At 56.4% G+C, this 24,703-nt stretch overlaps 3 protein-coding genes and 1 non-coding gene across 5 annotated transcripts; 3 read left to right on the forward strand and 1 right to left on the reverse strand.

The window, feature by feature from the left end:
• Window positions 1-684: 684 nt before the first annotated feature.
• Window positions 685-766, reverse strand: Trnas-gcu (transfer RNA serine (anticodon GCU)). Its single transcript has one exon. It is a non-coding gene; the product is annotated as a tRNA-Ser (tRNA).
• Window positions 767-1,227: 461 nt separating this feature from the next.
• On the forward strand, window positions 1,228-3,462 carry B4gat1 (beta-1,4-glucuronyltransferase 1). The gene is made up of 2 exons (XM_027944444.2): window positions 1,228-2,392; window positions 2,616-3,462. The coding sequence occupies exons 1-2, from the start codon at window positions 1,337-1,339 to the stop codon at window positions 2,805-2,807; spliced, it is 1,248 nt and encodes a 415-aa protein (XP_027800245.1). The 5' UTR covers window positions 1,228-1,336; the 3' UTR covers window positions 2,808-3,462.
• Window positions 3,463-3,726: 264 nt separating this feature from the next.
• On the forward strand, window positions 3,727-11,063 carry Brms1 (BRMS1 transcriptional repressor and anoikis regulator). Of its 2 annotated transcripts, none has more exons than XM_027944307.3 (10): window positions 3,727-3,860; window positions 6,706-6,851; window positions 6,938-7,028; window positions 7,209-7,336; window positions 7,463-7,542; window positions 7,623-7,734; window positions 8,280-8,372; window positions 9,487-9,551; window positions 10,191-10,230; window positions 10,556-11,063. In XM_027944307.3, the coding sequence occupies exons 2-10, from the start codon at window positions 6,713-6,715 to the stop codon at window positions 10,561-10,563; spliced, it is 756 nt and encodes a 251-aa protein (XP_027800108.1). In that variant the 5' UTR covers window positions 3,727-3,860; window positions 6,706-6,712; the 3' UTR covers window positions 10,564-11,063. The 2 variants fall into 2 exon arrangements, with proteins under 2 accessions (XP_027800108.1, XP_027800109.1); XM_027944308.3 differs by having other exon boundaries at window positions 3,728-3,860; window positions 7,638-7,734.
• A 76-nt stretch (window positions 11,064-11,139) lies between these two features.
• Window positions 11,140-17,878, forward strand: Rin1 (Ras and Rab interactor 1). Its single transcript, XM_027944305.3, is given in 11 exon segments — window positions 11,140-11,969; window positions 11,972-12,080; window positions 12,212-12,392; window positions 12,478-12,592; window positions 12,673-12,745; window positions 12,843-12,934; window positions 13,083-13,820; window positions 14,067-14,372; window positions 14,637-14,768; window positions 14,905-15,056; window positions 15,882-17,878. Coding segments are annotated over 11 exon segments (2,412 nt in total). The 5' UTR covers window positions 11,140-11,926; the 3' UTR covers window positions 16,353-17,878.
• Window positions 17,879-24,703: the final 6,825 nt, after the last annotated feature.

Raw genomic sequence — 24,703 nt, forward strand, 5'->3', positions numbered from 1 at the left:
CTTACTGCCCATGAGTCTGGGGTCAAATACCTTACTCTGGCATTCAAAGCCCACCCCTTCCCAAGATTCACAGTGCTCTGTTCCATGGGGGCCCTCCTAATTTGGCCAAAAAGGGAACATTTATCATGTATAATTGATTTAGCAGTGGAGGTGCCAGACTTTCCCCACAACCACTCCTCTTTTCAAGAGCCCATGGATCAACTAATCCACAAGCATTAAGTGCCCTCCATGTACTGTAGCTGGTACTGAAATGTTCCAGGCCTTCAGCTTAAATGTGTATGTGTTGGGGAGGCGGCTGTGGGCAGGAGTTCACCACCTTGGGAGGTGATGGTAAGTGGGGACAATCAGTAGGCTGAATAGAGAAATAAATGAAATGATCAAACACTGCAGAGTGCGGGCTTCTCTAACTCCTGCAGATAACCCATCCAGCCAACAAGGCACGGCCCGGAATCTCAGTGCCAGTCATAGGTGTCACCCACCCATGAGCCCTCTATAGGGAGAAGGAAAAGTACACCTGTGGCCTGGCCCGCGAACGTTCTAACCCTACGAGGGAGAAGACGAATGACGGGAGAGACGGAAAGTGCACCGAATTCCACCAGCATCCTCAAATTCAGTTTGCTTCAATTCACTGTCCCAGGCAGGGGGATGTAGAAAATTAAGGAGTGTTCCTTGTAAAACAGATCTCGACGAGGATGGGATTCGAACCCACGCGTGCAAAGCACAATGGATTAGCAGTCCATCGCCTTAACCACTCGGCCACCTCGTCCCACATGCAGTGCGTCTTCCACATTCTCTTATCTCTCATCTCCTCCGCACTTCCCTGTCTCCATCATTCACTTCTTAGTACCAACCTGGTAGGACCCAGGGGAGAGAAACGCTGTAGAAAGGAGCTTTTTAATTTCCTTTTGGCCCGCTTCAGCCTGCAACCGCCCCATCTTTCACTAAGCTACAGCCTTAGTTCTGCCACAGCTTCCCCTTCCGGAGTCTGGGCGAGAGCGCCTGGATTTCAGGACCCGCTGGACCAGGGGCTGCGCACGGATCCGGAGGGAGGGGTGCGCGTCCCGGGCCGGAGGCAGGCGGCGGGCAGCGGGTAGGTTCGGCTTTTGCAAAGCGCGCGGCGCGGGCGGCGGGTGCAGTAGCTCCTCCTCTCTCGCAGAGGGCGAGCTGGCGCGCGCTGAGGCCCGCAGGCGGACGGCGGGCGGGGCTGTGCGCGGGGCTCGGCTCGCCTCGGCTCGCCTCGGCGGTGCTCGGCAGGCTGCGGTAAATCCGGGCTTGCGGTCGCTGGCAGAGTCTGCGGCCCGGTGGTCCCTGCTGCGTGTTCCAAGCCCCGAGAACCATGCAGATGTCCTACGCCATTCGGTGTGCCTTCTACCAGCTGCTGCTGGCCGCGCTCATGCTGGTGGCGATGCTACAGCTACTCTACCTGTCGCTTCTGTCCGGACTGCACGGGCAGGAGGAGCAGGATCAATATTTCGAGTTCTTCCCGCCCTCCCCGAGATCCGTGGACCAGGTGAAGGCTCAGCTCCGCACCGCTTTGGCCTCAGGAGGTGTCCTGGACGCCAGCGGTGATTACCGCGTCTACAGGGGCCTACTGAAGACCACCATGGACCCCAACGATGTGATCCTGGCCACGCATGCCAGCGTGGACAACCTGCTGCACCTGTCCGGCCTGCTGGAGCGCTGGGAGGGTCCGCTGTCCGTGTCAGTGTTCGCGGCCACCAAGGAGGAAGCTCAGCTGGCCACGGTGCTGGCCTACGCGTTGAGCAGCCACTGCCCTGATATGCGCGCCAGGGTCGCCATGCACCTAGTGTGCCCCTCGCGTTATGAGGCAGCAGTGCCTGACCCCCGGGAGCCTGGGGAATTTGCCCTGCTGCGCTCCTGCCAGGAGGTCTTCGACAAGCTAGCCAGGGTGGCCCAACCAGGGATTAATTACGCACTAGGCACCAATGTCTCCTACCCTAATAACCTGCTGAGGAATCTGGCTCGTGAGGGAGCCAATTATGCCCTGGTGATCGACGTGGACATGGTGCCCAGTGAGGGGCTGTGGAGAGGCCTGCGGGAAATGTTGGATCAGAGCAACCAGTGGGGGGGCACCGCACTGGTGGTGCCTGCTTTTGAGATCCGCCGAGCCCGCCGTATGCCCATGAGCAAGACTGAACTCCTGCAGCTCTACCAGGTGGGCGAGGTCCGGCCCTTCTATTATGGGCTGTGCACACCTTGCCAGGCGCCTACCAACTACTCCCGCTGGGTCAATCTGCCAGAAGAGAGCTTGCTGAGGCCTGCCTACGTGGTGCCTTGGCAGGACCCCTGGGAGCCATTCTACGTGGCTGGAGGCAAGGTGCCCACCTTTGATGAGCGATTTCGGCAGTATGGCTTCAATCGAATCAGCCAGGTACCTAAAAGGGAGAGGGCAAGGGGGATGGGTAAAAGTGGTGGTGGGGTCAGGGATGGAGTGGCCCCGGATGGAAGGAGGCAGTAAAGCAGGGGAGATCACAGTTTGGGAAACGGATGGATAGTGCAGTTTCTAAGATGCCTCCAGAAGGGTGAGGAAGCCCATCTAAGCCCTGGGAACTCAGTGAAACTTTGCTGACTCTTCTTTCTCTCTCTCTCTACAGGCTTGTGAGCTTCACGTGGCAGGGTTTGATTTTGAGGTGCTGAATGAAGGTTTCCTGGTTCATAAGGGCTTCAAAGAAGCCTTGAAGTTCCATCCCCAAAAGGAGGTTGAAAATCAGCATAATAAGATCCTTTACCGCCAGTTCAAACAGGAGTTGAAGGCCAAGTACCCCAACTCTCCCCGACGCTGCTGAGTCCATCCCTCCCCTAGTCTGAGAATTCTCAGCCTTTGGCTCCTCAGGTCGCCCCTCAGGCCTGACTGGGGTAAGAAATGTCACTCCACTTTACAGAGGTAGCTATGGTGTTGGAACACTGGACTTGAATATGGGGTGCTGGGATCAAGTCCTAGCTTTACCACTAACTAGCTGTGTGGCCTTGAGCAAATCCCATTATCTCTCTGAGCTTCAGTTAAGCTGTCTGTAAAAAGGGAGGTGAGAATACCTACCTCACAGAACTGTTGGGAGGCTCAGATGAGATACTATATGTGAAAACATTCTGTAAGCTTCGTACAAATGTGAAGTATTATTAATATTATTACAGTATTATTATTATTATTATTAACAATTTTGGGTGCATGGACAATAGAAGAGTTAAAAGTATGAATGGTGCAGAGTTAAGTTGGAATACTTAATGAAATTGGCCTTTTGGAAAGAAATCGGATGAAAGCATACAGTTTAGTTTTTAGCAGAATCCTAAACTTCCTGGTTCTTCCAGGCCTCCATCCTCGGGGGCTCTGGAGGAGGGAAGGGTCCGCAGGCTCTATGAGTGACAATCTGAGATCTGTACCCTCCCATAGGCTGGGCTGGGTTTTTTGCTTTCGAATGACAATGTGTAAATAAACGAGTGTTCACACCCACAGCTGGCTTCGTTACTCTCCTGAGCTGGGGCCCCTGGGTTCTCCCTTTACACTTCTGGGGGAGAGGGCCGCGGATCCAGGGGCACCTGCAGCAAAGCGAGGAAACCGCTGGGGCCTTCCCAGCTAGCCTAAGGCCTGCGTGAATGTCGGCGGGTTGCTATGGAGACTGGCCCGCGGTATCCCAGCATGCCTCGGCCCCAGCGGTCCAATTGTGAGCTCCCCCGGCGGGCGCCTCCTGATGACTCACACGGAAGCGCCGGCAGGCCCCGCCTCCTGAAGAAGAGGGGTCTGCGCTGCGCTTCCGGGAGCCCGGCGGCTACGGCCAGTACCGGCAAGTTCGGGCACGTCTCAGGGAGCCTCGGACGTGAGGCCGGAGGCCTCAGTCCCCGCGGTGCGTATCGTCTTGCCCGGTGCCTGGTTTGGCCTCTCTGTTCAGTCGGTCCGAGACGGTACCATTTCCTCCTCTGGAGCCTAAGCAGAGACTTAACCGGCCTGACGCGCGCGGGGCCGTGGGGCCGAAGCCGGCGGCGGAAGAGCCCCCTAGCTATTCTCTGGCCCGCGCCGGCGCATCAGAGGGTAGAGCGGGGCGACAGGCTCCCGGAGGGCCGCGGAGTGTCTTGAGGTGGCTCTGCGATTGTGGGGAGGGGTCCGTCTTCTCCGGGGGCGTGCCCTCGAGGAGCTTACTGTTTGGAAACTGCTGTTCGCCACGCTTTACGGTGTGCTTTTCCATCCCTTTTGCACCCGGGTTAAGGAGTGGGGAGGGGGTTGCGACTTAATTTAACACATTTATAATCAGAATAAGCTGGAAGGGAGAGATGCTTCTGAAAGAGATAGTACACACACAATGAGTCTTTACAATGTACATACACTTAATGGTGAAGAGGAATTGCCAGCGTTAGGAACTGAAGCGTAAAAATGAATCAGGTTTGGAGAACCGAGATTTTCAGGTCAGGTTCAGAACCTTGGTGAAATTATTGAGGAATGTGACTGAATTCTTTCCAGGCCAAGCATTAAGCACTGCTTGACTTGGTGTCAAGAAACATTAGCTACCACTACAGGCACCTGGGCTTCCAAGAAGTAAAAACTAATCCCTGCCTGCAAGTTTATTTTATGGTTACTTTGTTTTTGAAAATTATCCAGTGGTTAAGTGAGCCAGTACTGCGCTAGGAAGGAGCACAGGAGCTGGTGACCTCGCAGGGCTCCCACGTTCACTGGAGAGAGACTTCAGCAAGGACAAATAGGAGAAGTAAACAAGAAGGCTTCCTGGAGGCAGTGGTGTCTACATCATTCTAAAGGCTTACAGAGCAGCCACCAGAGAAGTTGGAAGAACATCACACTGAAATAGAAGGCCCTGGGTGGCAGAGATGATCTGTGGAGAGGAATGTTTAGTGTTCTTCTCAGGCCATCTCTTGGCAGCATTGGGCACTATCACTGCACCTTCCTTTTGAAATATTCCATGATTTTTGGTTTTTCCTTCTCTGCTGAGGTCTCTTATCTCCCCTTGTGTTGATCCTGAGAATTTCATCACAGGTCCCTTCTCACTCCCCACATTCTTTCTGCCTTGCTGGTTGCATCCTCCTGTGGACTGAGGAACTTTGTATATGCTGATGATCGAATCTCTGTAGCCCAGGTCTTGAGGTTCAGAGCCTAATTGTACCTCCCACCCCTTCTCTCATTTCTAGCACTTGCTACTCACTCTGCTGGAATGTTCCCTCTTTGTCAGCACAACACCCTACCCTATCTGTTCTGTTTTCCTCTGGAAGCCCTGGCTATAGCAAGCTCCAGATTCTGGCTAGATATCCCTCCTGTACACCCCAGTGTTTAACGCTCCTCACACTGTAGTTACTGTTCCTTTGCCCCCTCTCACAGGAACTCGTAAGCTTCTTGAGGTCAAAAAGTGTGTCTGTCAGAGTTGTACTTCTACAGTAGCTGATGGTACCTAAAATTTCTTAGGTGCTCAGTAAATACTAGATGAATGAGTAAAAGAAGGAATGCTTGTCAGGGTTCCTGAAAGGTCAACATAGATAACCACTGAACAATATTGGCATTAGCCAAAAGGGCTCATTGGTTAACTCTACAGGGTCAGTTTCAGTGAGAGCAATGGGTATAGAAACAGATCAAAGGAGTGAGAGATAAAGTAGGAAGAGCAAGTATGCATATGCCTGGAAATATATAGCTATGAAATGGATGATGCAGTGGTTAAGTTGGTGTGGCTAAGGTTAAGGGTTAGTGTTTGTTTGCAGTGTTAGAGATGGAGCCCAGGGCTCCGTGCATACTGCAAAGACTACCACTTAGTTACACCCCTAAACCCCTCTGCATTTTCTTAATGGTAGAGTATACCTGAGCACATCAGAAATTCTATGGGAAGGATCCTGCCATCTTGGTCTATTTTGTGCTGCTATAACAATACCTGAGGACTGGTGATGTGGCTCAGTGGTAGAGCTTTTGCTTAGCAAAAACAAGGTCCTGTGTTAATGTCCAGCACTGCCACACATGTAAAAAAGGAAAAAAAGAAAACAGCAATACCTGAGACAGGGTCATTTTTAAAGAACAGAGATTTATTTCTTAGGGTTCTGGAGACTAAGGAATCTTTCCTTTGTGAAGGTCTCTCAGCTCTCTTGCATTGGGGATTAAGTTTCCTGCAGGTGAACTTTGGGAGACACGTTCAAACCATAGTATCTGCCAGAAACTGAAGACACAGGGGGAGCACTGAGGTCCCAGAGGAAACAAGAGATGGGATTTGACCCAGAGACCAGCAAAAGACAAAGATTGTAGAGTGTTATCAGGAAGAGAAAGCAGCTGAGGGAGTCATAGACAGAGGAACTATATGGGCAGTGGGAGGGAGAGAAGTGGGAATGTGAGAACTGGCCATTAGATGAGGTGAAGGAACTGGATTGGTAGTTCAAGTTCAGTCCATGAAGGGCCTTGAAAGCTCCAGTCAGAAGGTTTGGGAGTCTCAGCAGTGGGAAACCTGCCGTGGGCCTCTCCCCTAAGTGGATCACACCCTTTGCCAGTATTATAATTGGGGTTGTCCTCAACATCCAAGGGCAAGAGGATTTTCAGTCTCCTGCAAAAGGTACAAATGCCACCCAGTGTAATGCTCATGTGGTAAAGCCAGTCACTGCTCCCCACCGTGTCTCCCTTGGGGGTCAGTGGAGCTCGACTCCCTGCTTGCCTCTGTGCTGCTCTGAGCTGTAGGCACTAGTGAGTGATGCTTCACTTCCTCCTGCTTCCAGAGCCCAGATGCCTGTCCAGCCTCCAAGTAAAGACACAGACGAGATGGAAGCAGAGGGCGATTCCGCCACTGAGATGAATGGGGAGGAAGAAGAGAGTGAGGAGGAGCGCAGCGGCAGCCAGACCGAGTCTGAGGAGGAGAGCTCAGGTGAGCCCCCACATACAGGTGCACGTGTGCACACAGGAGTAGCTGCCCGCCCCTCCAGAGCCGGCCCTGACTGGCCTCTTTCCCAGAGATGGATGACGAGGACTACGAGCGGCGTCGCAGTGAGTGTGTCAATGAGATGCTGGACCTGGAGAAGCAGTTCTCAGAGCTGAAGGAGAAGTGAGTGTGGGCACACCTCTGGCTGGGCTGATGCACCTGGGGGTGAGGAGCTAGTGAGGCTGGTGCTGACGTCCAATGTAACAAGCACCCAGCAAGCGGCCTGTGGGGAGCAGTGTTTGCCCGAGAGTGATGGTGCCCATGGGAGGAGCCAGTGGTATTCAGCTACCTTTCACCTCCCAGGTTGTTCCGAGAGCGGCTGAGTCAGCTACGGTTGCGGCTTGAGGAGGTGGGGGCTGAGAGAGCCCCTGAATACACAGAACCTCTTGGGGGGTTGCAACGGAGCCTCAAGATTCGCATTCAGGTGGCAGGTCCGTGGCCATCTTGTGCTGTTCCCCTCCTGGAACCCACAGCTTTCTGTCCCCCTCTGCTCTCGACCCTGCCCTGCCTCACCTTGTTCTAGTAGCCAAGCAGAGCCTGTCTCCCTCCTTCTACAGGGATCTACAAGGGCTTCTGCCTGGATGTGATCAGGAATAAGTATGAGTGTGAGCTTCAGGGAGCCAGACAGCACCTGGAGGTGAGCCGACTGTCTGCCAGTGGACGATGGGCAAGGCCAAGGGCCTAACTGGGCCCACCTGGTTCCACCTGGTTGAGCAGCTGTGCCTTTTCCAGAGCGAGAGGCTCCTGCTCTATGACACGCTGCAGGGGGAGCTGCAGGAGCGGATCCAGAGGCTGGAGGAGGACCGCCAGAGTCTGGACATCAGTTCTGGTGAGGGCGGGGCCCAGCTCTGCCAGTGCCCACCTCTCCGGACCTCAGCTTTCCTGGCTGCACAAGGGAGGGTCTGAGGGCCTGCCTCTTGGGCATAAGTGAGACCAGGCCTGGAAGGGCACAGCCCAGTGCCTGGCATAGTGGTGGCTCAGGCAGAGTGGGCCCCCTTTACCCCTTTCCAAAATGGGGAGTTGTTCCTGACATGCCAACATATACAGTGGCCACAGTCCCCTCCACATCCATGGCACCTGTGTTCGTAGGGGTCTTGAAGAGGTCAGAGTTGTCTTCGTTGTGCTCTCTACTAAACACGTAGTTAACTGAGGCTCACTGAAGGGCCGTGGCTTCTTCCCCAAGCCCCACCATTGTTCAGTCAGGACCTAAGCAGCCCTAAGGGGATCCTAGCCCCAAGCCCAGGGTTGAGTCCTTGGGTGGTGATGGGGAAGGATGGGGAGGCCGGGCTGGCCCATGGGGGGACACAGAGGCCACAGGGGTGGAAGTGGCCTAGGGACCTTCACCCTGATCCTGACTCTGGGTCGCGGGCACAGAATGGTGGGATGACAAACTGCACGCCAGAGGTGGCTCAAAGACCTGGGACTCGCTGCCACCCAGCAAGAGGAAGAAAGCACCTCTCGTCTCTGGTATCCTTCCACCCAAGGTGGCCTAAAACTGGACAGAATGGCAGGCAGGCTCCAGATTCCGGAAAGGGGACTGGAGGGGACATGAGAGACAGTGGGACTAGATACATAGATGGTTCAGTGTCGTGTGATCATGCCCAGGCCAGTCCAGGAACTTCGTAGGGAATACTGGGTATTCCCTGCCTATATGGACCCTAGAAAAATAGAAAGCTCACCTCAGTGACTGCCCATAACTTCTGAGTGAGGATGAGCCTTTGAGCCCCTGGCGCTCTCTACATGCCAAGTGTGGGCCCCAGTAGTCTGGGCTTTCCCGCCCCAGCCCTGCTGCCTCCCACTCGGAGGTTCTGCCTGTCCCTGCCTTCTTAGTGTCATTGCACAGGCTGCCTCTTCTGTGAAGCTTCTTCTGGTCTCCCTGTGCTTGTGGCGTCTTTGCGACCATGTCCTGTCTCTAGGTGCCCATATCCCAGAGGGGACTTGCTGCCTTCACCCATCCTCAGGCAGGAGCCCCATGCTGGAGCTTGCTGTGTCTTCCACCCACCTGCTCAGGCAGCAGCGATGAGCTGAGTGCCCCTTCCCGTGCAGCCAGAGCCTTTGCCTTGTGGTGATGGAGACACGGAGGGAGGGACCTGGAAGGTAGTGACTTCCCGGGGAGCCATCGGGGGCTGAATGTGCAGAGACCTCCTGTGCAGAGCACAGGTGAGGGGGGACCACAGGAGTGTACTTTCAGGATGGAAGAGGCCAGAATTTGCCTTTAGGTGGGGGAAGAGGTCCAACGAGGAGCCAGTTGGTGACATGGCCAGATAGAAAAGAAGGAGCAGGGCCCCTGAGAGTGGAATGGGCCTCTGCCACCTGACCTGGAGAAGGGAGGTGAGGGTACAGGGTAGGGGAGCTTGGTGGACTCTGAAACAGGCTGTGGGGATCCCTAACAACCAGGGGGCCCTGAGGTAGGAGGCAGAGGCTGTGTTCAAATCTAGACTCTGAGGGACCCCTCAGTACTGTCCACACACCTCTTATCCTGAGCATTGTATAGGTGGCACTACCACCTCTGGCCTCCCCAGCACAGCCCCCATCACCTGTCCCCTCCAGCAGCTATCCAGCTTCCTTGACCCTGTCACAGGCCCTTATATCGTGTACATGCTGCAGGAGATTGATATTCTCGAGGACTGGACGGCTATCAAAAAGGTGGGTCCCGGCTGGGGATGGTGGCTTACACCTGTAATCCCAACAATTTGGGAGGCTGAGGCAGGAGGATCTCGAGTTCAAAGCCAGCCTCAGCAAAAAGGGAGACTCAAAGCACTCAGTGAGACCCTGTCTCTAAATAAAATATAAAATAGGGCCAGGGCTGGGGCTCAGTAGTCAAGTGCCCCTGAGTTCAATCCCCAGTGCCAAAAAGAGATGTATCCACTCCTGCTTGAGTTCCCATCCTGCCTCTGACAGGGCCTGCAGCACAGGCCCCCCACTTAGATGCCGGTATCTGGTATCTGAGAAGTTCTCTGCTCACCCTGGGCACCCCCTGCCTCAGCCCAGGTGCCCTGACATTGCAGCAGCTCATGGTCTTCTTAGTCCAGGCTGCTCTGAAGAGAGGGACGTGCACCCTGTCAGCCCCTTGTTCCAGGCAACTCCATGGAAGAAAAGGAGGGAGGGAGGAAGGGAAGGCCATAGGACTGGCTGTGCCTCTGACAAGAGACCTCCAAACTTTGCCTAGAAAGGGTGTCCTGCTCCCCCTGCTCTGTGCAGCCCCCACCCCTCAGAGGCCCTTATGGAGGGGGGGGCTTGCCAAGCTGGAGGCAGGCTCTCAGGGAGGCTTTTCTCACTACCCAGGCCAGAGCAGCAGTGTCACCTCAGAAGAGGAAAGCAGATGGTAAGAACCTCAGGGTGTCCTGCTTCCCCTTCCCATCCTGTCCCCACACCTGCCTCCAGCAAAAGAGCCAGAGAGAAGACATTGGCTGTGTCAATCAGTGGCCTGATCTAGGACTGAGAAGTGTGTGTAGCAGGAACCAGGATGGGGAGTCTCTGGGTTGATGGAATGAGGTGGGTTGGAGCCCCCAGCCTAGATGGGCCAGGGCGGGCCAAAGCCCCTTGTATGAGGGCTCCCAGAGAGAGGCACCCAGTATCCTGAAAGAAGTGGCCGCCTCCTTTGTAGTTTAACTTCCTCTCAGTGATTTTCCCCTTCCCACAACCCCCAGGACCATGACTCTGCTGTTCACAGCCAAGGGTCCCTCAGAGCAGCTGGCACCACACCCAGGATTCACGTTTTCCAGCAGACAGGCAGACAAGCTCCTGGGGCTGCACAGACCACTCTCCAGTGTTACTGCTGGGCCCCACTCTGCCCTCCTCAGAGCCTGCACAGCTGTGGCCCCAGAGCTGACCTGGCCAGGCAAGACTGTTGTCTCCATCTCTGACCACCTTTCCCTCCTGAAGATAAACCTCCTCTGTCCTCCAGCCAAGATGACAGGCCTTCCTAAGCCAAAGCAATACCCCTCCTGCCGACCTCTCCACTGAGCCAGGGAGCTGGGCCCGTGGCATGGGAACTGAGCCAGACAAGGGGCTGGCATATCATTATATGTTGGGGGCCTGTCCATTCTGGCTGGAGCTGGAGGTGATAGCCAGGCTTCCCAGGTTTTCTCAGGGCTATTCCTGGTGTCTGCCTCCCAGATTTTGAAGACTAGAATTAAAACCTTTGCTGGGACTCTAGTGTGACCTGTGTGTGTATGATTTACCTTGCAAGGAAATCAGGGGTTCCCTGGGGAGCACCTGAGACAGACTTTCTTCTGGGGCCTCTGGAGTCTGGGGTACAGGCTGGGGGGAGGGAGGCAGACCTGGAGTCAGAAGCCACATGTGGCTCAAGGCAGAGCATGAGAAGCACGCAGCCCCTGGTGGGGAAGGGACTGGTACACGTGCTTAGAGACCAGGTCATGTCTGCACCTGCCCCAGTTGCTTGGCAGATTGGCAAGGCAGGCTGGCAGGGCCTGTGCGTGGGAGGCAGCCGGCGGCAGCACCATGTGCTAACGACCTCACAGCCACACTCCCCCTGGTTAGCACTGAGTGTCAGAACCACCCCCAGAACCTCAGTTAAGCAAAGGGGTTGGTTTCCATGGAGACACAGCATCCTTTCTCCATGGCAACCTGAAATCCCAAAACCCAAGTTAGACTCAGGAATGAGTCATGTGTGACCAGTAGGGGGTGCTCTCCCACAAGGCTGACCCACAGGGCAGGGACAGATGAGCAACTGACCACAGACTTAAGGTGACCCAAAGGCGAGGCTTGTGCCTATGGGGACTGAGCCAGTTGTGCTTAACCCCTCCCCACCCAGCTGCACTGTGTGAGGAGGCTGGCAGACTGCAGGAAGCACTGTGCAGAGGTGGTGCCCTGCAGCTGGGGCTCCCAGAGTGGCGCTGGCATGGAAGGGATCCTTGCTTCTTGAACCTGGGACTAGAACAGTGAGCGAGCTGTCACTGGCCAGGAGGAATGGGGCCAGGCAGAGTGGACACACAAGAGTTAACGGTTGGGGTGTGACAGGGCGAACCGCCCTCAGGAAGTGTTACTCACCACCGGGAATGTGCACGCCTGTGCCTTGGGGGCTGGATTCTCTTCCTGAGTCCCAGAGAAGCCAAAGGAGCTCCCAGCCATGGAAGACGCTGGGCAGCCAGGAACACACCCTCTCAGAGACCCCTGCCGGAGCTTCACTCCCGGGCACCTGGAGAGAGAAAAGTTAGTGAAGTTGGAGGGGCAGCCAGGTGGGGCAGGGAGGATCTGGAGGGGAGGTGGGAACCCCCGAGGGGAAAGGGATGGGCAGAGCCCTCCTCCCCACCTCCTGCTCAGATCTGGGTGCCCACCTCCAGGCCAGCCCAGGACCCTCTGTATGACACACCAGACAGCAGCCGGGGGCAGACAGGTGGGCCCCAGCAGCCGGCGCGCACTGTGAGCCTGCGGGAGCGCCTGCTGCTCACCCGACCCGTGTGGCTGCAGCTACGGGCCAATGCAGCAGCTGCACTGCATGTGCTGAGGACCGAGCCCCCAGGGGTGAGTGTAGGGACTGGCCAGCCGAGTCGGGGGGAGAGCAGGGCTGAACACTGAGGTCTTGAGCCACGTGACTGTCCACTCACAGACATTCCTGGTGCGGAAATCGAACACTCGCCAGTGCCAGACTCTGTGCGTGCGGCTACCAGAGGCCAGTGGCCCCTCTTTCGTCTCCAGCCACTACATCCAGGAAAGCTCTGAGGGTAAGAGGGACAGTCTGGCAGGAAGGGGCTGGAGATGGGGGGATGGACCCTTCTCTGGTCTCACTTCTCTCATCCCTCAGGCGTATCCTTGGAGGGCTCGGATCTCATGTTCCCCGACCTTGTTCAGCTCATCTGTGCCTACTGCCACACCCGGTGAGTCGGCCCACAGACCCTGCTCCCCGGACAGCCTGTCCTCCCCACCCCACTGTAAGATTTCTCCACCTGACTCTGCCCCCCTCTCTGGCCTCAGAGACATTCTTCTCCTCCCGCTCCGGCTCCCCAGAGCCATACACCAGGCAGCCACCCACAAGGAGCTGGAGGCTATCTCCCATCTGGGCATTGGTAAGGGCTCCCTGCACCTGTTGCACAGATGGACGAGCTGAGGCCAGAAGGGGAAGGGAGGGCACCAGAGCCACAGCTTGCCTGTGCCTTTCCTTGGTGGGCACCCTCCCGAGCCTTCTCTGAGACCCCATTGGTTTCTGGTCCCTAGAGTTCTGGAGTTCCTCTCTCAACACCAAAGCTCCGCAGGGTCCACCTGAAGGCCCACCCCTGCCCAGGCTGAAGGCCCGGTCCCCTCAGGAGCTGGACCAGGGCACTGGCGCTGCCCTCTGCTTCTTCAACCCCCTGTTCCCAGGAGACCTGGGCCCCACCAAGCGAGAGAGATTCAAGAGGAGCTTCAAAGTGCGGGTGTCCACAGAGACCTCTAGTCCCCTGTCACCACCTGCTGTGCCACCTCCCCCAGTCCCTGTGCTGCCAGGGGCTGATCCCAGTCACACAGAAAGGCTGCCCCCTGGGCGGCTTCTGAGAAGGGAGAGCTCAGTGGGGTACCGTGTGCCTGGAGGCACCAGCCATGTCCTCCCACTCCTGCCCTCCCTCCAGGAGGTGGACTGTGGCTCTCCCAGCAGCTCTGAGGAAGAGGGGCCAGCTGGGTCCAGGGGGAGTCCCATGACATCCCCTGGCCTTGGCCGCCGCAGGCCTCTGCTCCGGTCCATGAGCACTGCTTTCTGCTCCCTGCTGGCTCCCGAGCGGCAGGTGGGCCGAGCAGCTGCAGTGTTGATGCAGGACAGACACACAGCTGTGGGCCAGTTGGTGCAGGACCTACTGACCCAGGTGCGGGCCAGCCCGGAGCCCCAAGAGCTGCAGGGCATCCGCCAGGCACTGAGCCGGGCCCGGGCCATGCTGAGCGCAGAGCTGGGCCCTGAGAAGCTGCTACCGCCAGAGAGGCTGGGTAAGGCCCCAGCCTGGCCTCAAGTTTAGCCCCAGCTCTTCAGAACTCCAGTCCTTCCCCACCGCCCCTCCTTGCCCCGTGCCACCTGGCTCTGATAACTGTTCTGCTGCTCGCCCGAGCACCCTTGTCTCGGCAACATTCAAGTGAATTCCACCCCCTGCCTCACTCCCCCAACCTGCCTCCTGCTCTTCCTGCTCCCAGACAATTCTGCCCCTTCCCCCCTGACCCCCGCGCCTCCTCCCGCAGAACACATCCTGGAGAAGTCCCTGCATCGCTCAGTGCTCAAGCCTCTCAGGCCCATCCTGGCAGCCCGCCTGCGGCGCCGGTTTTCTGCAGATGGCTCCCTTGGCCGCCTGGCTGAGGGCCTCCGCGTGGCCCGAGTGCAAGGCCCTGGAGCCTTCGCGTCCCACCTGAGCCTGCCCTCCCCGGCGGAGACCGAGCAGGTGCGCCAGAAGCTGCTGCAGCTGCTCCGCACCTACTCACCCAGTGCCCAGGTGAAGCGGCTCTTGCAGGCCTGCAAGTTGCTCTACACGGCCCTGAGGACCCACGTGGGTATGGCCCCCTCACTGCCTTGCCCTGTCCTGCCCCCCCAGTCTGAAGCAGGCCCCCGAGGAGAGCAGCACAACAGGGGAGAAGAACCTGACCCTCCCATCTCAGATGGTGAAACTGAGACCCACAGAGGAGAGCACCCTGCAGCCCTCCTTATGGTTGTTAGAACACCCCATTTTCTATGGGCTGGTGCGCTAAGGGGAGGGGTCACTATCTAAGAGAAGGAGAGGACTCTATCCTAAGTTTCTTCTTCCTACGTCCCCACAGGGGAGGGCGCAGGCGCAGATGAGTTCCTGCCTCTGCTGAGCCTTGTCTTGGCCCAGTGTGACCTTCCTGACCTCCTGCTAGAAGCCGAGTACATGTCGGAGCTGCTGGAGCCAGCTCTGCTCACTGGAGAGGGTGAGGGCCCTACCTGCCCTCTCAGTAGATGCAGGGCTAAGGGGCCTTAGCTGTTATATGGGCCCTGGGAAGCAGGGCCAGGGAGAAGGTCACCCCATGCCCAGCCTGAGCTACACTCTGCCCCCTTGTGTCCCAGGTGGCTACTACCTTACCAGCCTGTCCGCCAGTCTGACCCTGCTGAGCAACCTAGGCCAGGCCCACACCCTCCCCCTCAACCCCTCCCAGGAGCTGCAGCGCTCCCTGAGCCTCTGGGAGCAGCGCCGCCTGCCTTCCACCCTCCACTTCCAGGTAAGAGGCCCGCCACACGGTCCACATGAAACCCGTGAGCCCAGAGCAACTGTGACAGCACCCAGTCCCCTCTAGTCCTACATCACATTGCAATAGGAGCAGCGCCCTACCTGAATGTCAAAGCCAGCCTTCGAGGGAGGGGCTCCCCTGTGCCCAGCACTGGACTGAGTTCTCCAGGGCAGCCTCCCTGGATCTTCACAGAAACATTGAAATGGGACCATTATTATCCCCACTTTACAAACGAAGAAACAGACTGATGTAGAAAGGAAAGGAACACCCAGCCCCAGCCAGGGCTCTCCTTCCTTTGTCATCAGGCTTCAGTTCTTGAATCCACCTGGGCTCTGGCCTGGGTATCCCCAGAGCTGTCCACTGCCCCATCCTTCACTCTTTCCAGCCTTGCTTGTGAGTACAGACTCTAGCCAAGTCCTGAGTTCATCCCAGTTCCACCATTTCTTGTTTTGCGGGGATTGGACAAGTTATTCTTTGTGTCTCAATTTTCTCTTCTATAAAATGGGTACCCAGGGCTGCCATGAGGATTGAAGTGTGTTGGTGCAGGATAAATGCTTAGAGCACAATGTAAGCTCTATCTGAGTGTCCCTTTAGACTCGTGAGACCCTGCTGGGCTGGACTTGCACCTGCAGCCACGACCCACTAGCTCAGCCACACTCCCCCTGCCCCAAACCCCTCTCATTGTTTACAAAACTTCTGCCAATTGGTTCCACCACTGGGTACATACCACCCACCCCGTCCCTGTGTAGCCTTCTCTGGAGCCACATACACACCAGAGAGCGCTGAGTACTTGTTTTTGCTTCTTTTCCTGCACAGCACCTCCTTCGAGTAGCCTACCAGGATCCTGGCAGCGGTTGTACCTCCAAGACTCTAGCTGTGCCTCCTGGGGCCTCAATTGCCACCCTGAACCAGCTCTGTGCCACTAAGTTTCGAGTCAGCCAGCCAGATGTTTTTGGCCTATTCCTGTACAAGGAGCAGAACTACCACCGCCTGCAGCCTGGAGCCCTGGCCCACAAGCTTCCCACAGATGGCTATCTGGTCTACCGCCGGGCAGAGCAGCCTGGGACCCCAGGGACTGCAGCAGAGGAGGCAGGCAGTGGGCAGCCAGTGTCAGGTAGCCAGAATGAGGAGAAGGGGGTACAGGGAGATGAGGATGTGGAAGCCAGAGCCAGCCCCAGGGACACTGGGGGAGAGTCAGAGACAACTGCTGAGGGAAGAGAGGGTTAGGTCAGGGGGAACCTTCAAGAGCCAGAGGCTGCGGGAGCCAAGCAGCAGAGGAGTAGCTAGAAGGGGCCAGAAGCATCACCTGGGGCAGAAGCCTCTGAGCTGGTGGGGAAGGCCCTCGTAGCCATCAACCCCACCCTCCAAGGCCACAGCCTTCTTGGCAACCCTATCCAGCCATCTCTGGTGTCCGCCACCACCTCTGAGTGGCACTTATCTCCGTGAGCCTATCTGCCAAGGAGCTGGGAGACTGGCCACTTCTGAGTAACTAGAGTAAAGTTGAGGAGGTTTGGGGGATCCCAGACTGTGTTCAAGCACCCTTGCTTCTTGTTCTTCCTCCCCAGCCACAGGGGTGAGTGTGCCCCACAGGGAACAGATCAATCTGATGTCCAACCTATGGCATGGGGGTGGTTTCCTTGCCTTCTGTGACATAGGCAGGGCTACTGTGGACTTTGGGGCCCTGAAAAGCTCTATCTGTGCCTGGTGTGGGAAGGAGGCAGCAGAATGGCAGCAGAGGACCAGCTTCCCCCAGCCTCAGCATCCTCCTCTGCAAAGTGGGTACACTATTGCTGTCCTGCCCTTCACCCAGAAGTGCTCGAGGGTCCTTAATGGATTGTTTCATTGCAAAGCAGAGCTCTTACTAGGGGAAGGGGGAGGGGAGGTGGGCGTTAGCAGCCCCCACCTGCTCTCAGGTGCCTGCTCCCTGCCGGGCGGGACCCTCTGCTGCACAGGAGTCAGACCCCGGGGAGAAAGTACCCTTGTTCCAATCTTTCCCGAAAATTGGCAGCCCTCCCGGGACTCCAGCATCCCCAGGGAATTGGGCAAGGGCAATAATGCCCACCAGTGGCCCATGCGCTTCCAGGATGGGGTGGAGGGCAGGTGGAGCTTGGAAATCATTTACTCTGCATCAGATCTTTTGGTCCTCACAAAAGCTCTGTGGGCAGGCAGGCTATGTTCTTGCTGGCCCCACTGAGGTGTGGGAAGGCAACTCCCAAGAGTCACACAGCAAATCAGCCTCAAAAGGAAGCCCAGAAGAGGCTTCAAATGTAAGCAAAGAAAAACCGCTGACCACCAACCACGAGGGGGCGTGCACAACCCAGAGAGCTGCCGAGAGCGGCTAGGATGGCCAAGGGCCACGGAGCACAAGCAGTTTCTGTTTGCCGCCATGGAACAGCACAACGTGGGGGCTGAAGCTACTGGCCCTCAGGTCCTTCAGAGTTGGGTCTGGGTGAAGCCAGCCTCTCAGTGGCCATTCTTCAGGAAAGGATTGTCCCCGGATGGAGGAGGGCCCCAACCAGTCTCAGAGACACCACCCTGAGGTGCTGAGCACAAAGGGACATCAGCCCATGTGTCAGACATGACAACTGGGAAGTAAAAATTGTGGACATTTGCTTTCAGATGATCCAGATATAGCCCAGGTGCAGGGCTTCCAAATTTTCACTAGGTCCCAGAAGTTCTCCCCGCTTCCAGCTACTTGCTAGTAGGGAGTCTCCCCTTTATTCTGTTGTATGTCCTCTCCCTACCCAACCTCTGGCCCCAGAGCCTTGCAGTGCTTAGCATGCCATAGGTGCTCAATAAATGTTGTCCCTTAATTAGAGGTTGATAACTAGGAATGAGGGGCCCTGGGGATACGGGAAGAGAGATTCTGGGAACTAAACACAGGATGTGTCAAGCTCAGTCCCAAAGGAGGGATCTGGAATGTCTGCAGGGGTGCTCAGAGAACCCCCAGGGCCGGATGTGGAAGCGGGTCTCACAGGAACAGTCAGAGGCTTCTGGGCCCCTGACTCTGGACCATTTGCAAGCCCTTCCCATGTTCAGTCCTAGTTCCTGGCCTGGAATTCAGTGATCCTCCAGCAGTGGCTCATGGGAGCACTGCCAGATCCTGCCTGCATCCTGGGGACTTTTGTTTACCTGATTCTCAGGGGCCCGGGCCACATCAGCATGACCAAGTGTGATGATAAAGGGGCAGGGGCTCCAGGCAGGGTAGGAGATAATAAGCCAGCGTCATCCCTACTTTACAGATGAGGAAACAGGCTAGCTTGGGGCATGTGGCTCCTTACAGGACAAAGGACTCAAACACAAGGTTCTCCAACACAGAAAGACTCATTTACTCAATACTCAACAGTAATATATTGAGTGTCCTGTGTAGATCAAGCACCAAGCAGCCACAACCCACAAGGAAACGGGTGGAATCTCATCTTCCTCATGCTGTGATCAGGGAGGAAGCAAAGAGCCTGCTGCATTTTAGGGGGTTCTGCACCACCCCTGCCACCAACCACGCTTGTCCTTATAGAAGAAGAAGCCAAGGCTGAGAGGTCATGCACTTTGTCCAATGTCCACTGCTACAGGGCATGGCTGGGACTGATGTTTGGCTCCGTGGAGAGCAGCAGTCATTTCCTTGCTTGGAAATGTTGCACTTATCACTTCCAAAGTCACCCTAGTTGTATGTGTGAGTGTTTATTGTCTGTCTCCCCCACTAGCGTGCCAGAGCCAAGTTGGCCTTGTTCCCAGCTAACTCTCGGGGGGCCCTAGAACAATGCCTGGGCCGGAATTGGCACTTAGTAAATCTGTGCAGAACAGTGTGGAATGATGGGTCCAGGATGACTCTATGAAAGGGCTCCTGTGAGTTCCTGGGGTGGCATGTTCTCCCTCACTGCCACCAGGGGGTGTGCACACCTCATTTCCAGCTCCATGCCGGGTATCTTCTAAACAGAGGCCCATACATAGGAGACTCAGGACCCTGGGACCCATGCCCAGCCTGGCACTAGCAGTGGAGTAGGGATCCTGCAAAAGCAGGTCAGGACAGGGATGAGGGAGGGGCCACCTGTCCCAGGTTCTACAGCCTCATAGGCCAGGAGCCAAGGCCTATGGGATGGCCTGGGAGAGGTGGGGTGGACAGCAGGCACCTGACTCACCCTCAGTACAACATTTAACACCCTGCAGTGACCCATGTTCAACATTTAACATCTTCTGACCCATGTTAACTCCCACGATTCCACACACAGAGACTCCTGACCCGCATTCCAACACAGAGTGTAATACCCATCCACCACAGCAGGCACAAGAGCACCCAGGCACCAGTAGGGCACCCATGAGGACGAGTTGGCATAGAGACCTTAGTGATCAGCTGCACAGGATCTCCTGACACACTCAGACCTACCTGTGCAGAACTGCCACAATACCCACATCACCTGCTCAGATATGGCCACACACACACACGACTTTGCTATAGCACAGGGCTGCTATTACCTGCAGTCTGAGCCCTGAAAGTGCAAATACACAAACACACAGACATGTGCGCACACACATACACCATACTTTTTTTTTTAATATTTATTTTTTAGTTTTTAGGTGGACACAATACCTTTATTTATTTTTTTTTAATGTGGTGTTGAGGATCGAACCCAGTGCCCTACGCATGCCAGGCGAGTGCACTACAGCTTGAGCCACGTCCCCAGCCCACACCATACTTTTTTTTTTTTTTTTAAACTCTCGAGCATGCCCAAGAGGTCCAAGCCCCTCTCCTGACTAATCTTCCCAGCCCTGGCCCACCCCTGCCTCACTCACCCCCCACCCAACCCGGCCCGTGGTAGACCCTGGGGGGGCTGTGAGTGCTAGGAAGACCCCTGTGAGGGGCGTGGCAACCCCACTGGCCAAGCAGGAGGCAGAAGCCGGCTTCGCTGGGTGGGGAGGCCTGAGCTCATCAGATTCCAGCCGGCCTGATTCACAGGAAGAGCCGGGGAGGGTCTGGGAGGGGACAGAGCCCAGGGGCTGGGGTTCTGGGGGCCTGGGTGGGCTTTAGGAGAGTCCGGGATCTAGAGCAAGCCTTTTAGTTGGGGTTGGGGTTTCCTGAGGGGGTGCCGGAAGGAGAGCCAGCGAGGCGGGGCTCCTGGGAGGGGCTTAGGACCCTGAACTGAGCTGCAGGATGAGACAATCGGCCCTGCCTGCCCCACCCAGCCACCAGGCCCCACGCCTTTTCAGCAGCTGGGTGTCTTTAACCGGGGTTAGGCCAAGGGCGGGATGGGGGAGCAAGGATAGGGTGACCTTCCCGGCCCATCTGGCCCCTCAGGCTCTGGGGCAGGCAACCCATGAATGAACTTCAGAGGTCCCAAGGGGCTGGGCCTGCTTAACTTGGGGCCCGATGGGTTACAGATCCACGGGGCCCTGCCAGGCATGGATTCTGCCAGAGAGACAGAATGCTTGGGCTGTACCAGCGCCAGGGACGTTGCTGAGATGGAGCCCTCTGCGCCTGCTACCCCTAGAACTCTGTCTCCCCAGCCAGGCTGATGCTCGGAAGAGGTGGGGGCCCACGGTGCCTAGACCCAGTTGCAGGGTGACAGGAAGAAAGGATGGGGCTGGGGGCAGGACAAAGGCACAGGAAGTGCCTTTCTTGGAACTCTGCACCAAAATAGCCCATTCTGTTCCTACACTTGGTCTCCAAGTCCCAAGGGGAGGTGTGTGTCACCAAGGAGACCCTCACCAGGGAGGGGCCTGAGTTGACCTCAGTCTGGCTTTTGCCTGTCAGCCATTCAACCCCCACCACCGGCCTGCGCTCCACTTTGAAGTCCCAACATAAATATCATGTCTGCTTGGTTCTCCTTCCGGGCCTGGTCAGGCCCCCAGATCTGGCTCGCACCCCAGCCAGCCCTGGGGCTGCAGTGCTGGGAGAGAAGAGAGGCTGGACCACCCAGGGTTGGGGGCAAGCTAGAGACTCTGTGACAGAGACAGAAGGACCCTGGAGACAGAAAACACAGAAAGAGACAGAGCACCAGGAGACAGTAGACAGGGAGACCCCCAAGACCCACAGGAGAGCTGCAGACCCAGACACGGGGGAGAGGAGAAAGGGAGGCGAGAGGCTGCAGTCAAAGGGAGAGACACCGAGATGCAGAGATCCTTGGGGACACTGAGGGGGCAGGAGGAGGAGGCGTTGACAGGAAGAGAAGGGAAAGTAAGAGCCTTCAGAGAAAGTTCCAGAGGTGAGGGGTTGTGGGAGGCTGGGACTGGGGTAGCTGGGGAAGAATGTCGTGGGACCAACCGTCTCATTTGCTCAGGCCTGAGGGGGTTCCTAGGACATGGGGTCTGTAGTGCTGAAATCAGAACGTCCTCAGAAAGCTGGGACAAATTAGTCACCCTAGGTGGCAGGCTTAGGAGGGAGGTTCCACTCCCACAGGTAGCCTTGGATCACTAAGAAGCTTCATCCTTGAGAAGGGCTGTGGGCATGTGCAAGGGCAAGTCTAGTTCCTTTTAGCTCTGACATGGGCTCAGGATTCCCTTTCTTTTTTTAATGTTTTTTTAGTTGCTGAGGATCGAACCCAGTACGTCACACGTGCAAGGCAAGTGCTCTACCACGGAGCTACAGCCCCAGCCCCAGGATTCTGTTTCTTGAGGGCAGATGTGGCCAGATGTTCATGTCAGGCATCTTCCAGGAGAGCGAATGGGGCTTCCAGCTGGGTCCAGGTTGGGCAATCCAGGGACAGCCATATGCTTCATTCACACAGCTGTGGGCACAGGTGTGGACTAGCCGAACACACACATCACCCAGCTGTGTGTGTCCACGACAATGCCGGGCCTGTGCACACAAACACTTGTGCATGGCCATGCACAAACATGGGCTCTCTCCAAGGCAAAGGCACCCACAGCCGCCTCCACCTTTGGGGATGCTGAGGAGGGACTGCACCCCTTCTACCCTAGCATTCCCACCCCATCCACAGGGAGGGGGGCTCCCTGCAGGGCTATCCTACCCAGAAGCACACCGGGTGTGGCACAGCACGTGGAGCAGGGAGGAGGCTGCCAGGTCTCCCTTCCCTCCTCCACTCCCACCTCCCCTCGGGCTCCCACCCAAGACCAGGCGCCTCCCACCCACCCTTCAGCCTTTCCTCTTGACAGCCTCATGGCTGGATTGGTTTGGGAAGAATTTAGACATGGAGGGAGATGGGGGATGGGACAGAAGGAGGCAAGGAGGTGACTTGTACACAGAACAATGTGCTGGCTCAGCAGCCTGGGTGCCAAGGCTCTCCAGGATGCCGGCTGGCTCAGGGGGCGCCCCCCAACCACACCCGACCCCTGGCCCTGGCTGTTCTGGGGCCTTCTCCAGGCCAGCCCCTCTGCAGGCTGCCTACCTCTCCCCCAAGGCCCACACATTGTATCCAAAAACCACCATCTGCCTCTTGCTTGTCCCAGTCGCTGCCAGCCAAGGCTCCTTCTGGTGGCTTGGGCTTGTGTTTTCATGTCCCGTTGAGGTGTGTGAGCACTCCCTATGTGGGCCATGATCAGAGCAGGGAACCCCAGCCACCTGACCCTCAGTGTGAGCTGAGCCTGGTGTCCTGAGCTTGGAAGACACATTGTCCCCTCCCCCAGTGGGAGTTTCATTGGCCTCAGGCCCCAGCAGAGAGAATGACTGTGTAGTATCAGGGAAGAGTCACACTTGATCCCTGCAGTGGTAGCCCAAGCTGTTCCATGTTCCTGGGATGTCCTCCTGCAGAGATGGAGAGTTCCGTTGTGAGCATGCCACACACCATGGTGGCTACTAGCTCTGAATCGGGGCCTATGACTTTAACCTATGTCCCTGTACCCAACCATGCATCTAAATATCATCTTATCCACATACTCCTCCACTTAATAATTCCTACATCTATCCATCTGTCCATCATCCACCAACCCATCCATTCATCCATACTTCCTCCTGACCATTTTTCCACATTGGCATCCATACAATCATCTGCCCATGCATGCATACATGCATCCATTCACATACCCACCTATCCATGCACCCACCCGTGCATCCAAATGACCATCCATATACCCACCACATATGCTCCAAGCATTCATTTCATCAAGTAACATCTTCTCTGTGCTGTGGATAAACCAAGACCAATCAGGCTCAGCAGGAAGAGTAAGACCCCGACCAGCCCTGTCTCCAGCTCCTCACCCCAGACCTTTGATGTGGTTCTCACTGTGTCCCCCATTCCAACTAGAGCAGAAAGTTCTTAGGGAAATGCTACCCTACCTCTCCCAACTTGGAGGAGACAAGTGAGTACTAGGAACCTTCCTAAACTAGGCATCCAGAGTGTCTTCAAGTCCCTTTAACTTTGTTGGGTCCAGAGATGCCCCTCCTCTGCTCCCCAGCCCCCATCCTTCTCAGGCTTCCCTCCACTGGTAAGTACTAGTACATCTGGAATTTGACCTTTGACCCTCCTCCTCCTATTTCCTATTTCCCTTGCCTGTCCCCAACCCCTTGACCCCACTGAAGCTGGGGTCCTGACCTCTGATCTGACCCACCCACTTGCCAGATGGCCTGCAGCCTTCTCTTAGACGCCCCAGCACTGGCCATTGCCCGAATCATGACTGGGCTCACCACACCCTTGGACCAGGCTCAGGACCGCCCCTAAGGAGCCTCCAGAGGCTGCCTCCCCCAGCCCGGCCCGCCCTGCTGCCCTGCTCTCCAGCCAGCTCCTTCTCCTTTCCCAGACTATTGCAACAGCCTCCTCACTGGTCCCTGGCCTCCAGCCCCCCTCCACCCACCGCACACCATCCATGAAGATCGCTCCTCATGCCTCTGTCCCCATGGCAGCTGCCAAGCCAGGCCTCGACTCCTCTCTGCTCCCTGTATCCAGGCCTCACCTCCTCCTGAGGCTCTCCCTGGGCCCAGTGCAGTGCTGTGCTCTCCAGGCACATCTGAGCCCTCTGTGCCTTCTTCCTGGTCTGCCTTCCTGCCTCCAACTCCATTTCTGCCATCATTGCTAATTCCCAGTCTCTGCTCAAATGGTGCCACAGGGTGCTACAGCAAAAAGAGAACTGGACTAAGAACCAGGAGACATTGGTCCTGGTCTGAGCCCTACCACTAAGTGGTTCTGAGACTCCCTAGGCCTCAGTCCCCCCGCCCAATGCAGAAAGACTTCCTGTTTGCAGGGTTCTCCCAGTTCTGGGATGGTCAGACTTCATGGGGATGGCCAGCAAGTGTGGGGAGCAAGTGGTCTCTGGTCCCAGGTGGAATCCCAGCTCACACAGGTCATCTCCTTGAGCCAGGCTCTTCACACATTGGAGTCTTGTTCATTCATTCCACAAACCCTTATTGCGCAGCATCTATGGACCACGAGTTTTCTACACTCTGGGCATAGAGTAGGGAATAGGAGAATGACCCTGCCATCACCGAGCTCACAGTCTCCAAGGGCAGAGTTCTCTGTGGAGGTAATATTAACATTTGGTAATGTCTGAAAACTTTTTTTCTGGGTGGTGGTGGTGGGTTTACCAGGCAGGGAACCAGGGGGCACATAACCACTGAGCCACATACCTAGTTCTTTTAATTTTTTTATTTTGAGACAGGATCTTGATAAGTTGCTTTAGGGACTCTCCAAGTTGCTCAGGCTGGCCTCAAGCTTTCGATCCTCCCACCTCAGCCTCCCAAGTTGCTGGGATTG

This window comes from Marmota flaviventris, chromosome 9 (assembly GCF_047511675.1).
Source record: "Marmota flaviventris isolate mMarFla1 chromosome 9, mMarFla1.hap1, whole genome shotgun sequence".
NCBI classification, from domain to species: domain Eukaryota; kingdom Metazoa; phylum Chordata; class Mammalia; order Rodentia; family Sciuridae; genus Marmota; species Marmota flaviventris.

What these genes read in the sequence shown, in the direction of transcription:
- B4gat1 (XM_027944444.2), top strand. Translation starts at nt 1,337, where the DNA reads ATGCAGATGTCCTACGCCATTCGGTGTGCCTTCTACCAGCTGCTGCTG. An exon ending in GCTTCAATCGAATCAGCCAG is followed by an intron (nt 2,393 to 2,615) that starts GTACCTAAAAGG and finishes CTCTCTCTACAG; the next exon opens with GCTTGTGAGCTTCACGTGGC.
- Brms1 (XM_027944307.3), top strand. Translation starts at nt 6,713, where the DNA reads ATGCCTGTCCAGCCTCCAAGTAAAGACACAGACGAGATGGAAGCAGAG. An exon ending in GTCTGAGGAGGAGAGCTCAG is followed by an intron (nt 6,852 to 6,937) that starts GTGAGCCCCCAC and finishes CCTCTTTCCCAG; the next exon opens with AGATGGATGACGAGGACTAC. An exon ending in ACTGGACGGCTATCAAAAAG is followed by an intron (nt 9,552 to 10,190) that starts GTGGGTCCCGGC and finishes CTCACTACCCAG; the next exon opens with GCCAGAGCAGCAGTGTCACC.